The sequence below is a fragment of the Drosophila busckii genome, chromosome 2R (genome assembly GCF_011750605.1).
Source record: "Drosophila busckii strain San Diego stock center, stock number 13000-0081.31 chromosome 2R, ASM1175060v1, whole genome shotgun sequence".
NCBI lineage: Eukaryota > Metazoa > Arthropoda > Insecta > Diptera > Drosophilidae > Drosophila > Drosophila busckii.
The window spans coordinates 16,533,069-16,546,585 of NC_046605.1; the positions used below are offsets into that span (position 1 = coordinate 16,533,069).

Here is a 13,517-nt window from a genome sequence, read left to right on the forward strand (position 1 = left end):
TGTTTATTTCACTTTTTGCAAACAAAGTCGCTTTGTCAAAGTAATAAAACTCGAAAACAAATTGCCGATCTCAAAGCGCGTCAAAAAGTTAACAGCTGTAGCTTTAAGCTCTTTACAATGCTCTTGCTTACACTGTACTCTTTAGTAGCTACAAGTATTGATTTTTCTTGCTGCCGGCTGTCTAGATACTAAGAGAAAATGCAAGAAACTCAGAGCTTAAAGGGAAAGCTCTTAACTGCTTTCAACTTGACCGTTTGGCTAGACACAGGCACTTGGGAGAAATAAACTGTCAGTGTTGCGGCAAACGTAACATTGTGAAGTGCTATAAAAATAAGGTGTCTTGATATACGTATCTATATATATTGACAGTTGGATGAAAATTGCCCAAGTGAGTTTCAAAAATATAAGAAAAAATTGATAAGTGAATAGCATAGCTAAGAAAAAAAAACGTATTGCATAAAAGTTCATTTCTGGGTTCGTTAACCAGAATGGATTTGCACTCTTATCAAGGGCTAGACCAGTGATAACCTTTAAAGTTAACCAAGGCCAAAATTAATTTCAACAGCCTGCTGGAGTTCACATGGCGGCTATGAATTAGAAATACACTGAATGTGAATTTGCATTTCTACAATTATACTTATACATACAAATATATAAATTTAAAGTTAACTAAATGGAAGTCGTAAAAATATCGTGCAACTATTACAAATTGTTTATGCCAATTTTAATTTACGAACGTGACGGCGTAAAACAAACTTCTATTCATTAATTGTGCATCAAGTTCGCTAGTCAACATATTTTTATGCCGCACTGTAGGATGCAACAATTTGTATCAATTATCAAAGATTGCATGTGCACTTTCATTAGCCAATACAACAGATCCGTTTCGAGCATCAATTGACTTAACAGATGCGTGAAGGTTCCGCCAAAGAATTTTCACATTCTGGAATCATGACATATCGCACCGTATATAGTCAACAGTTCACGCCCCATAGTGCCTAATGAGCCGGAAATATGCAGCTTATTTAGTATGCGAGTTACGGTATGTTATCCATTTAAAATTCAAGGCTTGTTTAGAAACAATTGAAGATATGTTAATATTGAGTAGTTAAGTCTTTCCGAAAAAAAAAAATTCTGAATCTGCTTTAAGTTTTTTTTCAATTACTGCAATAAAGCATAGATTAACATTTAACATTAAAATCAAACAACCATAAAGATTAAACCCTAATATGCCAATAAAAGTTATGTTCCTAAACTAATCTTGGCAATCTTAATCTTGGCCAATTTGTTACGTAAAGCGCAAGCAAAAGTCGGTGTGCAAAGCTTAATATAATTTTACTTATTTGTATTATTAATTTAAGAGTACGCTAAGAGCCAATTAAACCGCACCGTTAACACGTGCGTTTTGTTGGCAAGATGAGTGCATCGGCAAATGCGATGGACTTTGACGAAATACTCACGCAGATTGGAGAGTTTGGACGCTACCAAAGAGTCAACTATTTGCTCATCTGTTTACCGGTGCTCTTTGCGGCGGCAAACAGTCTGTCGTATGTGTTTACTGCCGGTACGCCAAAATATCGTTGCCGCATTGAAGAGTGCGATGTGTCGTATCAGAATCCGGCGTCATACCAGACGGATTGGCTGGAGCTGGCTATGCCAGGTACACGTGATAAACATGGTTACTTTACACCCAAGGACTCGTGTCTGCGTTATACCAGCAACATAAGCGCAGTAGCAGCTTCAGACGAGTGTCAAGCAGAGCTGTTTGCGCCGCCGCAAACGCAACGTTGTATGGACTTTGTTTACGACACGGGCGAATATACAATTGTGCAGGATTGGCATCTAACGTGCAAGGAGAACAAATGGAAGCTGGCCTTTGTTGGTACAACACACTTTGCAGGACTTGTAATTGGCACGGCCCTTTTTGGTTATCTCGCTGATAGGTAAAAATTTCAATTTGATGCTTTCTGAAAAGTGGTGGCAACTCTCTGTGTGTGTGTGGTGCCAAATATTTATCGATAATTAACGTTTATTGACAAATTTGTCCTTATAGATTTGGACGCAAGAACATTTTCCTGTTTTGCATTATATTCATGGGTATAACTGGCATTGGACAGGCGCTTGCCTGGGATTATACAAGTTTCTTAATCTTTGCACTGCTAAATGCGATCGGCACATCTGGTGTTTATCCACTGGCTTTTATAATTGGTGTGGAAATGGTTGGTCCACGTAAAAGAGAATTGACTTCTATAGTACTCAACTATTTCTATGCACTGGGCGAAGCTCTATTGGGCTTGGCAGCGTGGCTATTACCCAACTGGCAATTGCTGCAATATGCGCTATCAGTACCACCTTTATTTTTTGTGGCCTACTACTGGTTAGTTCCGGAATCCGTGCGCTGGCTCATAGCACGCAATGAACACGAGAAAGCAGGAGCAATAATCAAGCGTGCGGCGCAGGTTAATCACCGTGAGTTGTCTCTGGAGCTAATGGCCAGTTTCAAGCAACAACAACTAGAGGCCAACGATGCCGACAAGCATCAATCTCTGTTGCAGCAAAAGCAGCAGGAAGAACGACAAATTTGGCCATCCGTTAAGCAGGTATTCGCGGCTCGTCAACTTGTCTGGCGTTATGCTGCCATGATGTTTATATGGTGAGTTTAGTAATAAAAACCTGCAAATAATTGTTAGTTAAATGCAGTTTATTTTAGGGCTGTTAATGCTATAGTATTCTATGGACTTTCACTGAATTCTACTAATCTCAGTGGCAACAAATATCTGAACTTTACACTGGTGTGCCTTATAGAAATACCCGGTTATAGCCTGGCCTGGGTAAGCATAACATTTATAATTTATATGTCAAAAGTTGTCTCGTTTGTAGCTTGTGCCTTCTACAACGTTTTCTAAATTTCTATATTTATATCTTCTGCAAATCCAAAAATAGTTATGTCTACGAAAATTGGGACGTCGTCTTGCTTTGTCCGGTTCGCTGATACTCTGTGCTGTAACCTGTGTCATCAGCGGCTATATAACATCTGGTAAGACTTTTTTAGAATAAATTGCGCTGCTAATGCATTAATCTATTCTCAATTTCAACATGCATGCCTACCCAGTTTATACAAATAAGATAACACGTTAAGTAGATATATGAGTAGCAAGTAAACACATTTGCTTTGTTGTCATTAAAAGATTTGTTCTGATCTTAAAGTTTAATGACACTATAATTGTCTGTCTTTGTGTACTTCATGATAATATATATAATTCTTACTTTCACAGGTTCCAATTGGATCATTATAGCTTTGTTTTTAATTGGCAAACTGGGCATAACATCCTCCTTCGCGGTTATATACACATATACAGCTGAAATGATGCCTACGGTTAGTTAATTACTTTAAAATTGAACTTTTTTAATTTATTAATAATATTTTTAGGTCATACGCAGCGGTGGCGTAGGTGTTATGTCGACCTTTGCCCGCTGCGGTGCAATGCTGGCGCCATTTGTGCCTTTACTGGTTAGTATAAATATTTGTAGTATAAGTTTACCCAACAGGATGTTTATTTTCACTTTATTTTTCTACTTGCAGGGCTCCTACTATGAGCCTTTGCCTCTAGTATTGTTTGGTGCTTTCTCAATGCTAGCGGGCTTGTTGTCTTTTCTGCTGCCGGAAACATTTCACAAGAAGCTACCCGATACGGTCGCTGAGGCAATTGAGCTGGGCCGTACACGTACAAACTCAACAAATAGTGCCCAGCAGGAGTCGACAAATTAATTAACTTAATCTTAAATCCTAATAATATCTCATTTAGTACAAAACTTATTTTTGTATATTAGATTTAACAAAACCAAGTTGGTACTAGTTTTAGTTTTTTAACGAATTTGTTTACTCTTAAAATGTACTCATAAAATATTTTCTCATCAACGATGTTTAACAAAATAAAAAAGATATAACATTTTGTTAAGACTAAACAACATACTAAGTCAAATGCAATTCTCAATGCCCGAAAAGGCTTTCAAATATCGCAGGATCTGAGACGACTCCAAACCGCTGTAACAGCTTGTAGCGTTGTTTGTCATCATCGATGAGCTCAATGCGCTGATAGAAACTTATACGCTGCTCCCAAGCCGGCTTTATTTGGTCTATTTCCACCAGTTGCTCCTGACGCCTACCCCAAAAGTCTACATATGCGAGCTTCAGCATATCCTCCTGATCATTTATGTAGATGAATCCAATTAGATTCGAAGCCGCCATGCTGCCCAGCGTGAGCGTAACGACACCGCTGATTCCCAGCGTAGCGTAAATTCCAAACACATCTGATGTTATATGTCCAGCTTGTTGCAAACCAAACAGTATTGGTGCTCCGGCTGCAGTTAGGACAGCCTGATATATTTTAAGACGATTGAAAGCGGCAATTAGGCGTATTAGAGGCAGGCGATATATGGGGCGCCATTCCGTTAATAAGCTGTTGTGCATGGTCACATCCTGCGCTGTTGCCGTTGCCGCATTTGAGTTGGAGTTTGCCGTTTTATTTGACAAATAACGATTGCTGCTTGCACCTTGATTCCATAATATTCTAATAGTTGGTGGCCTTAGTAATCTCCGCAGCACTGTCAATAGTTAATATTATGTTATTTAATTAAAATAAAATGATGTTTTGTTTATGTAAACACAACTTACTCTTCGTGCTTAGCTAATAAAAACATTGTGCCTATCGCTGTGTGGCATCGATACTTATGAGCGAATCATCGTGTCAATCATCGCACAGGGTCGCCCTGTCTCTTTTAGTTGAGCAAATGGTCACACTGCATAAAACGTTTTATTGTTTGAATCGTGAGAATGTCATTAGCACGTTATGAGAGAGATGTTCACCGCATCAGCTGATCAGCATAAGTTGCCCAGCAATTGAAGAAATGAGCGCCACAGCTTTTTTAATAATAGAACAAAAAATGAGAGAGTGGTGGCGGCTATAGTCATAGTCGCAGTTGAAAACTAAAAGCGCTTGCAATTGATCATATGGCGGTTGCCTCAAGCCGATTATAAGAGGATATATAGTATGTATTGTAACTACACAAATGTAATAAATTTCAAATTTAAAGTGCCTAAGCTAACAACAAAAGACATTGCTTAAAGTCATGGATATTTTATGGATCTACGTATTAATGTTAAAACAGAAATGAGAACATTGCTGCAAGTTTTATATTATTTTTAGTGCGCTAAAAATACAAAAATAGTTGTCATTGCTTTTGCATGCTTGACATTGTATTAACAAGTTTTTTAAAAACCAAACAAACAACAAAATATGCAAATTATTTAAATAGTATTTTCCAAATTAAACGTAATTTTTTTACTAATTAGAATTCGCTATAATGTCGTTGACATCGCTTGGCGTAAGTGCTGGCTTTATTCTCGGCTGCTGCATTACGGCGCAGATAGCACGCCGTGTAAGTAGACGACTACTGAAGACTGATGGCATTGTGCCCGTGCTGATGAACGAAGCCATAGCAGCGGCTGAGCTGTGCGCCTGTTGCTTTGAGCTTATCATAGGTAAGTCTTGAATAATAAAATAATATTGAACGCCAATCCATAAATCAATGACTGCTTTGACAAAATTAGGAGTGCTATGCTGAATAACTTAATTATTTACCCTTCTACAGTTGCTGACAACTTTGGCGTGGCGGCCTATGCCATTATTTTGTTTCTTTTAACGGTCTGGTGGGGCAAGGTTTGGGGTGATGCCTCCGCCTGTCCATACACTCACATGGAGGACATGCTGGAGGGGCAGACAAGCTTTAAGGAAATGGCACTGCGCACCTGGGCTGAGCTAATGGGTGGCTGTTGTGTCTATCGCATTGTGCAGGTATTTTGGTGGCTGGAGTTTGCCGACACGCACAAGGGACGCGCCTTCGAGGAGTGCAATGCCGATTTACAGGTGAGCCCCTATTTGGGAGCGGTCATTGAAGGTGTGGCCACGCTGCTTTGCCGCCTGGCATCCAAAACGTTGAGCGTACAGCAGCCGAAATTCAGCAGCTACATTGACTCCTTCATCGGCACCAGCCTTGTGGTGGCAGGTAAGCATTTGCCCCGTCTGCACTGCGGCTCATTAGCGATTGTCATGCGTGCTCTCATAAAGTTTACGCTTTTAATTATGCTCTGCTTGCAGCTTTTAATTTCTCTGGCGGCTACTTTAATCCAGTGCTAGCCACAGCACTCAAATGGGGCTGCCGCGGCCACAGCAATCTGGAGCACATCATTGTCTACTGGATTGGCGCCTGCCTGGGCGCATTGCTGTCCGTGCCAATCTTCAAGCTGCCCGCCGTGCAGCGTATGCTGCTGGGCGAACAGAAGCTCAAGCAGTCCTAGACAGCCAGCATATTAATTGTGATTTGTATTCTTGTTGGCTCAAGCACAAATTCTAGTCATTAGTTCTATATTTATTGTTACGTTTTGTTACAAATAAACGCGAAAAGGTCAGCGACAAAATTGAAATGCTCCTATTCAAATTCTACAAAACTTAAAACTCAAGCAATCATTGTCAATTTAAAAACAAAATTAAAGCATAAAAGTTGACGCAAAATGTTGCGACTCGATAAGTTATTTTGCTGTCTGCCCTTAAGATTTGGCATATTAATTATTTGTGCAGTCGATCTAGCATCATGTGCCGCCTCCGTTGGAGTCGTTACAGGTTAACAAACTTTCTTTTGCCTAATTCAAAATATAATACATAAACTAATTTTAGTTGTGGACGGTGATGAAGCGCTGTTTATAGTAATGCTTATAATCTATTTGGCACACATTATGGCTTGCATACAATTAGCGCTGTCTGTTTATGAAGTAAGTAATTTTTGTCAGTGTACTGTGCCTTAAATTGTTTTTAAAACTTTAGCAAATTGGCTTTCTTGATGTATCCTACCTCATAACAACGCCCATACGTTTTCTATTCGTTATATGTCTATTGATATATCAAATTATAAGCGAATTGCATGACATTGGCATGTATGTGATGAATATTTTAACATTAAGTGAGTATAAATTGTAGTTTTGTAAATTGTCATTAACTTTATTTATTTTCTGTTGTTTAATTAATAGTTGCAAGTGTATACTTTTGGATCTGTGCGTACGCTTGGTACAGTAAAATTGAACAACAAAACGCTTTGACTCAATGGATTAGTAAACATACAAAATCGACTGAGCAATAGCAACAATTTACATCAACAAAGTCGACTGAGCAATAGCAACAATTTATATCAATCTAAGTTAGCATCGAGCAGTTGTTAAATAAATTATCATTAGTTACCTATTGCTCTAAGCTCACACAACAAAATTCCATTTTCAATAAAAAATACAAAATGGCAAAATTAGATCCAACATTTTTACAGCTGCCAAAGTTTTTATGTTGCATAGAATTGTTTATAGGCGTCATATTAGTTGTAATCTATGATGTTTTATTTGCAGCATTAGTAATCGTATTCACTCTGGGTAAGTTTACTTTGCATGCAATTTCTTTAAATATTTCAAATTGTTAAATTATTTACTTTTAGACTACGAGGAGTATAGTGACCCGGATAGATATTATTCTATCGGGGATCTTAAAGACTATTTATTTTTCTGTCGAAAAGAACTGTACGGTTTTTGGATATGTTTTATAATAATTCATGCTTTTCATATGTGCTCTTGTATTCTGGCGTTTATAAATGTATTCATTGTAAGTTGCAAATCTATTTTACAATTGTTTTTTTTTTTTTAATAAAAAATATATTACAGAAAAAGCCGCCAATGCTCATTCCATATTTGATAACTGGAATTCTACGTTATTTGATACATATTTGCTTTTTGATATTTCAAACTTGCGAACTTTTTAATCATACAAATATGTATATTATCGGTGGCTTTATAGTGGGTAATTATCAATTTATTCAATTATCAGTTGAGCAGTAGTAACGTTATTTTTTAACAGCTCCTGCCGTTTATGAATGGGCCACAATCTATTCGCAGTATAAGGAAATGGGCGGAGATGTGCCCTAAGCGCACACGCACACTCGCTCTCATCCATGCACACACAAACACACACAAAAAAAATTATAGCATAAAATAAATGTAATGTAAATGCAATCAAATATAATTAGCTTAGCCTAATTATAATAAGTGTACAATAAAATAAAGCAAATTACTTAGCTTATAATAACTATAAAAAAGTGTATGGTTTAAGTTTAATATCTTAAATCGAATTTATTAACAATAGTTATTTAATAAAAATTTAAATACATACGTGTATATATTTTTACATGCCTATATACCACTAGTGGCGACTGTTTGACGATGTCGTCCGCGTCTTATGACCCGCAATACAACTTCATTATTAATGCGCTCAAATTGATAATCACTGCTGCCCAGGGAACAGCTCTTGGTTACTATGGAGGAATCACTGCTATCCAAATTACTCATGTTGAACGTCTCGTCTATGGTCACATGATGTTCAGGCAGGCAGTCGACATTTGGTGTGGGTGTGGGTGTAGATGTGGGTATGGGTGTTGGTGGCACTAGCTGCTCCAGCTCAATGTGCGGCTCAGTGCTGAGATTAAGCTTGCGCTTCTTCAACGGTGTCTTCTCGCAAGTGCCTTGATTTGCTCGCTTCTTGGTGTTTACTTCGTGGCTAATATGTGGCTGCTGTGGCGACTGTGTCAGTATATGCAGAAGATCCTGTTGTGCACGCATCGATGTGGAGCTAACCGTCGTTTCGTCTGGCTGCTCAATTTTTCCATGCGATCGCTGATGCAGTTGCTCCAATGCCATCTCAATGCTGTCTGCTTCCAAGCTTAAATTGTTATAGTTTCGCTTTGGCGTTGCTAGCACTGGCATCAATCTGTCCACGGTCGCCTCATCATCCGTATGATCCAGCTTAGTTGAATCAGGCTTGGCATACATAACCGTAGCTGCCACAGCCGTTGACTTTATAGATTCTTTCACAGACTCGCTTGTATTCTGCTCCTTGGAGCTGTCGCTTATATCAGCAATGTTCAAGCGCCCGGGCAAGCGTATGTCCTCAATAATCTCAATGCTTTGGCTAACACGCAATTGCGGCTTGGTCATGCTTACCGCATTAGCTGTGCCAGCTTCTGCTTCTGGTTCTGTCTTATTAATATTTAGGTCAACGCTTGCGCTGATTTGCAAGTTTGCTTCTACCGCTTTGTCTTCCTTTTGAACTTGCTTAAGAGCAGCACTTTGCTTTTCATTCTTCGCTTTTGTCTTTCTTTTTGTTAATGTATCTCTTTTATCAACTGGCTTTTTAGTTGCTAACAAATTAATTTCATTTTTGTTTCGTTTTGCTTCAACATTCTTAGTTTCTATCGCAATGTTCGAAGTCGGCTTTATCTCATCCTTTCTCATCATCACTTCGCTAACTTCAATCCCTTCAATTGCTGTAGCTGCTGTAGACTCCACGTTCGCCAATTGCTCCCCAGCTATAAGCTGCTCTATGTTGCTCACAACATATTCCTCAATATTACTTGAAGCTATTGTTGCTTCTACATCGCAATTGCTAACTGCAACCTGACTGGGTGGCTTTCCAGTCCTCGATTTGGACTTTCTTTTTGTTGATGAGTCTCTTTTGTCCATTTCATCTTTAATGTGCCTTGCTGCCTTTTCAGCAGCTCTTGTTTCTTCCCTTGAGTTCGTCTTTTCATCGACACACTTTTTACTTGGGCTTGTCGCAGCCATTGTGGTAACTTCACTACATTCCATTGCTGTGGACTCCACGTTGTCCAATTGCTCAGTAGCTAATAAATCTAAGCCGGGAATAGATTGCGCATTGTTTTGAACCTGCTCAATGTTGCTGGCAAAAGCAAAGTAGTCCTCAGTATTTTCTTTAACTGTTGTTGCTTCTGCATTTTGGACTGTTGCCTGACTTTGAGGCTTTTCAGTCTTCGATTTGGACCTTCTCTTAGTTGACGCATCTTTATTATCTTTTATTTTTTCCTTTTTATTTTCTACCACGATGTTCGAAATTGTCTTTTGCTCAACAATGCATTCAGTAAAATTCTTTTCATTCGGACTTCGCACCCCCATTGTGCTAACTTCACTTCCATCCAGTGCTGCAGATGCAATTGACTCCACATTATTCAATTCATCGCCAGCTAACAAATCCAAGCCAGGAATAAACTGTGTGTTAAATTGTTCTGCGTTGCTTATATTAAAATCCTCAATATTTTCCGTAACTGTTGCTCCTGCGTCCTTGTTGCTGCAATCTGCAATCTGATCGTGTGACTTTTCATTCTTTGATTTGGACTTTCTCTTTGTTGATATCTCTCTTCTATCAATCGCTTGTTCAATGTGCTTTGCTGTTTTATGATTTTCCATTGCTTTAAGTTCCTCAGATTCTATTACGATCTTTGAATTCTGCTTCTCGACATGATTTTTACTCTGACTTGGCACAGTCATTGTGGTAACGTCGGCCAAATCCAAGCCAAAATTAGTTTGTGCGTTGCTTTCAAGTTTTTTCGGACTTTTGGACTTTCTTTTGCTTGATGTGTCTCTTCTATCAATTTGCTGTTCAATGTGCTTTGTTGCCTTATGAGTTGCCTCTGTTTCAACCTTATTATTTTCCATCACGAGGTTTGATATCGGTTTCTCCTTGACACCACCATGGTGGTGGATTGTAGTAACTTCTTTGCCTTCGGATGAAGTTGATGCTAAGAGCTCCACATTGTTCAATTGCACATCATCTCCCCCAGCTAATAAATCCAGACCAGGAATAGATTCAACATTGTTTTGAACCTGCGCTGTGCTGCTAGCGAAATAGTCTCCAATATTTTCTGCAGCTGTTGTTTCTGTATTGTTAGTGATGACTGTTGCCTGACTTAGCGGCTTTTCAGACTTTGATTTGGATTTTCTTTTCGTTGACGTGTCTCTTCTATCAATCGCTGCCTTTTGTGTTTCTTCCTTTTTATTTTGTATTTCGATGTTGAAATTCGGCTTGTTTTCGTCATTGCTTCCAGTTAAATTCAAAGTTGGCGCTTCATTTCTGTCTATTGCTGTGGACTGGGGGTTCACTAGCTCTATGTTAGGAATGGTCTCTGTAATGTTTTTAATCTGTTCAGTGTTCTTCACAAAATAATCCTCAATATTTTCCGCAACTGTTGCTGCTGCTTCAGCGCTGTCGCTGACTGTTGTGTGGCTTTGCGGTGTGTACAACTCTTGAGGTGTTTGGGGCTCGGCATTTGCCAAAAGCTTGTCCAACACCTCCACATGACTATCGCTGTTGCCTTCTCTTGACTTTTTGCGCTCTGGTGTGTGGCCAAAGAGCGTGTCCATTGCCTCTGACTTGTGGTGGCTCCTAAATAATAAATTAGATTATAACTCTGTTAAAAGGTAGCCAGTCATGCTTACCTGGCTTTGCTGCCTCCTTGATGCCTGGGTTGTGAACGAGAGCGTGAGGAACTGCGTCGACTACGCTTCGAGTGCTTAGACCTATCATGACGGCTATTGCTTCTGTCTCGCTCTCTTACGCGACTATGATAACGCTCACGGGTGCGACTGCGGCTACGACTGCGACTTCTGCTGCGACGTCGATCACGATTTTTACATGTTTCTCTCTCTTCAAGTCGCTTTTCAGCTGCACTGTCCTGTCTAGTACGTTTCTGGTCGCTAGCTTTATCAGGGCTTGTATGGCTATGTTTACGTGTGGCTTGAGCGCTCCGCTCGCTTTTCTTAAACGGGTTGTTGGTTTCGGTCTCGTCCAACCTCTTGTCCAACGGTTTTTGTCTAACAGGCTGCTGTGTACCAGGAGCATGCTTGCGCCTAAAGCATAAATCGTCTTTCCTACAAATATATAATTGTAAGCCACTTTGTGTTAATTATCATATTGGCTCAACTTACTCTTTACGCAGCTGTGTAATGAGCTGATCCTTGCGTTTGATTTCCGACCTGCCTGTGTCGAGCAGGTTTTGAAAATTGACTTCCATTATTTTTATTTTCTTTTCGAGCGACTTGATTTGCGTTTGCAAATTATTGTTTTCCAGCTGTGCGGCATCAAGTCTGTTCTTCCAAGCCAGCAGTTCTTTAGATTTCTATTGGTAATAAGTGTTTATTACATTTCTTAGATAGCATAGCAATAACAACCTTTTCTTCAGCTTCCTGAAAGTCATCCAAGTCATCGTATATATCTAGTTCCTCGTCCATTTTATTAAAAATAAAAGCAGCAAAATTTTAACAAGTGCACTCACATAAATTGCGCGAAATTATGTATATCGATAACAACAATCGAATAAGGATTTATCTATAAACAGTGGCAACACCCTATAACACTTTCGCGCTGTGTTCAATTTGAAATAAACTTAAATTAGCTTTTATTGTCAAACATTTAGGTAAAAAGGTTTTCGATCCCGTGTCTAAATTTCAAGTTTAAAAATAATGCAATGGATACGTCTAAAAGACCATGGTCTGGTCGCAGGGAGCGTAAAAAATTTTGTCTAATAACTTATTTGTTATTTGCGGCATTTTTAATTTTAGCGTGTGCTCAGTGGTATCTGTTTTACTTGGTGTAAGTAATTAATATTTTGAATAAAACTTCCATTTATTATTGCGTTATTTATTTACAGCGATGCAACGAAACTCTTCTTTAAAGATTATTATTGGGTGGGCATAATTTTCTTTCTTATTGCTTGGGTGCTCGTAATAATATTCATATACGTGGAAGAACTTCGCTTTATAGTCCCCATAAACTGGATAATGGGCATTTTGATAGTAAGATTACTTATTTACAATATTTTTTGTTACCGCTTTCTCTTTTTATATTACAGTATGAATTCATTGTGCTAAGTCTGTCCTCATTGGCAGTAAAGCAATATCAATATCATCTTGGTGTTAGTTTTGTAATATGGGCAATTGTGCTTGCTCTTTTTATTTTGTTGGGTACCCTCATACCGGTAAATAATCATATTCAACAATAACTGTTTAATATTTTATCCTTTATGTTTATTTTATATTATCCTAAGCATGATCTGACACTAGATGTCGTGGTCCTAGTAATTTTCGGAATTTTAGCCCTTTTAGCTGCTATTTATTTTTTGATGCTTCATATTGTGCTAAACGTGAAATATTCTTTTTTTGTTTTTCGCGCTTTTATCGTAATAAGCATATTAATGGTATGTTTAATTTTACAATTTTGAATTATTTGTTATTTAACTATTGAGCAATAATTTAATTACAGTTTGTTATGTATCATGCGCAAATTATCAACGGTGGGCGCTTCGCTGAAATTCGCTCAAAGGATTATATATTGGCAGCCCTTATACTGTTTAATGATTTTTTGCTTATGTATTTATTTACGTTTCAGCTTGCACCAAAATGGAGTGATGATTGTAATGAACATTGGAATGGCACACATCCACTTGTAGTTGACAAATATGTCAGCGATACATCAACAACTACCGAAGATATCGAAGACTCAACGACTACCACTCCTGATATCCTTGCCAATACTACATACCAAATACTTAAATAAAAATAAATGTTACCAGACTCT

At 38.5% G+C, this 13,517-nt stretch overlaps 6 protein-coding genes across 7 annotated transcripts; 4 read left to right on the plus strand and 2 right to left on the minus strand.

The window, feature by feature from the left end:
- Window positions 1–300: 300 nt before the first annotated feature.
- LOC108596594 (organic cation transporter protein) lies at window positions 301–3,855 on the plus strand. The gene is made up of 8 exons (XM_017982523.1): window positions 301–388; window positions 1,362–1,943; window positions 2,054–2,653; window positions 2,711–2,831; window positions 2,944–3,037; window positions 3,276–3,376; window positions 3,431–3,511; window positions 3,584–3,855. Exons 2-8 carry the CDS (start codon window positions 1,417–1,419, stop codon window positions 3,767–3,769), a joined length of 1,710 nt encoding a protein of 569 aa, XP_017838012.1. The 5' UTR covers window positions 301–388; window positions 1,362–1,416; the 3' UTR covers window positions 3,770–3,855.
- Window positions 3,856–3,899: 44 nt separating this feature from the next.
- LOC108596598 (transmembrane protein 186) lies at window positions 3,900–4,861 on the minus strand. Its single transcript, XM_017982527.2, has 2 exons — window positions 4,676–4,861; window positions 3,900–4,605 (listed from the first exon to the last, which is right to left on the minus strand). Coding segments are annotated over exons 1-2 (615 nt in total). The 5' UTR covers window positions 4,677–4,861; the 3' UTR covers window positions 3,900–3,991.
- Window positions 4,862–4,871: 10 nt separating this feature from the next.
- LOC108596592 lies at window positions 4,872–12,289 on the minus strand. Its single transcript, XM_017982521.1, has 5 exons — window positions 12,113–12,289; window positions 11,870–12,060; window positions 11,381–11,812; window positions 8,265–11,327; window positions 4,872–4,921 (listed from the first exon to the last, which is right to left on the minus strand). The coding sequence occupies exons 1-4, from the start codon at window positions 12,170–12,172 to the stop codon at window positions 8,285–8,287; spliced, it is 3,726 nt and encodes a 1,241-aa protein (XP_017838010.1). The 5' UTR covers window positions 12,173–12,289; the 3' UTR covers window positions 4,872–4,921; window positions 8,265–8,284.
- LOC108596596 (aquaporin-11) lies at window positions 4,958–6,484 on the plus strand. The gene is made up of 4 exons (XM_017982526.1): window positions 4,958–5,049; window positions 5,354–5,542; window positions 5,653–6,066; window positions 6,159–6,484. The coding sequence occupies exons 2-4, from the start codon at window positions 5,365–5,367 to the stop codon at window positions 6,356–6,358; spliced, it is 792 nt and encodes a 263-aa protein (XP_017838015.1). The 5' UTR covers window positions 4,958–5,049; window positions 5,354–5,364; the 3' UTR covers window positions 6,359–6,484.
- LOC108596599 lies at window positions 6,566–8,097 on the plus strand. The gene is made up of 7 exons (XM_017982528.2): window positions 6,566–6,680; window positions 6,735–6,829; window positions 6,882–7,017; window positions 7,085–7,474; window positions 7,537–7,700; window positions 7,760–7,895; window positions 7,953–8,097. The coding sequence occupies exons 4-7, from the start codon at window positions 7,345–7,347 to the stop codon at window positions 8,018–8,020; spliced, it is 498 nt and encodes a 165-aa protein (XP_017838017.1). The 5' UTR covers window positions 6,566–6,680; window positions 6,735–6,829; window positions 6,882–7,017; window positions 7,085–7,344; the 3' UTR covers window positions 8,021–8,097.
- Window positions 12,290–12,332: 43 nt separating the features above from the next.
- On the plus strand, window positions 12,333–13,513 carry LOC108596595. 2 transcript variants are annotated; one of them, XM_017982524.1, is made up of 5 exons: window positions 12,333–12,533; window positions 12,592–12,736; window positions 12,793–12,918; window positions 12,988–13,137; window positions 13,203–13,513. In XM_017982524.1, exons 1-5 carry the CDS (start codon window positions 12,409–12,411, stop codon window positions 13,494–13,496), a joined length of 840 nt encoding a protein of 279 aa, XP_017838013.1. In that variant the 5' UTR covers window positions 12,333–12,408; the 3' UTR covers window positions 13,497–13,513. The 2 variants fall into 2 exon arrangements, with proteins under 2 accessions (XP_017838013.1, XP_017838014.1); XM_017982525.1 differs by lacking the exon at window positions 12,988–13,137 and having other exon boundaries at window positions 13,329–13,513.
- The last annotated feature ends 4 nt before the right edge of the window (window positions 13,514–13,517 follow it).

Coding starts and splice junctions, on each gene's coding strand:
- LOC108596594 (XM_017982523.1), top strand. CDS start 1,417: ATGAGTGCATCGGCAAATGCGATGGACTTTGACGAAATACTCACGCAG. Junction 2,654..2,710: donor GCTGCCATGATGTTTATATG/GTGAGTTTAGTA, acceptor AGTTTATTTTAG/GGCTGTTAATGCTATAGTAT. Junction 3,512..3,583: donor CGCCATTTGTGCCTTTACTG/GTTAGTATAAAT, acceptor TTCTACTTGCAG/GGCTCCTACTATGAGCCTTT.
- LOC108596596 (XM_017982526.1), top strand. CDS start 5,365: ATGTCGTTGACATCGCTTGGCGTAAGTGCTGGCTTTATTCTCGGCTGC. Junction 5,543..5,652: donor TTGCTTTGAGCTTATCATAG/GTAAGTCTTGAA, acceptor ACCCTTCTACAG/TTGCTGACAACTTTGGCGTG. Junction 6,067..6,158: donor CACCAGCCTTGTGGTGGCAG/GTAAGCATTTGC, acceptor CTCTGCTTGCAG/CTTTTAATTTCTCTGGCGGC.
- LOC108596599 (XM_017982528.2), top strand. CDS start 7,345: ATGGCAAAATTAGATCCAACATTTTTACAGCTGCCAAAGTTTTTATGT. Junction 7,701..7,759: donor CGTTTATAAATGTATTCATT/GTAAGTTGCAAA, acceptor AATATATTACAG/AAAAAGCCGCCAATGCTCAT. Junction 7,896..7,952: donor TATCGGTGGCTTTATAGTGG/GTAATTATCAAT, acceptor ATTTTTTAACAG/CTCCTGCCGTTTATGAATGG.
- LOC108596592 (XM_017982521.1), bottom strand. CDS start 12,172: ATGGACGAGGAACTAGATATATACGATGACTTGGATGACTTTCAGGAA. Junction 11,813..11,869: donor ATTACACAGCTGCGTAAAGA/GTAAGTTGAGCC, acceptor ATATATTTGTAG/GAAAGACGATTTATGCTTTA. Junction 11,328..11,380: donor CAAGGAGGCAGCAAAGCCAG/GTAAGCATGACT, acceptor TTTATTATTTAG/GAGCCACCACAAGTCAGAGG.
- LOC108596595 (XM_017982524.1), top strand. CDS start 12,409: ATGGATACGTCTAAAAGACCATGGTCTGGTCGCAGGGAGCGTAAAAAA. Junction 12,534..12,591: donor TGGTATCTGTTTTACTTGGT/GTAAGTAATTAA, acceptor ATTTATTTACAG/CGATGCAACGAAACTCTTCT. Junction 13,138..13,202: donor TCGTAATAAGCATATTAATG/GTATGTTTAATT, acceptor ATTTAATTACAG/TTTGTTATGTATCATGCGCA.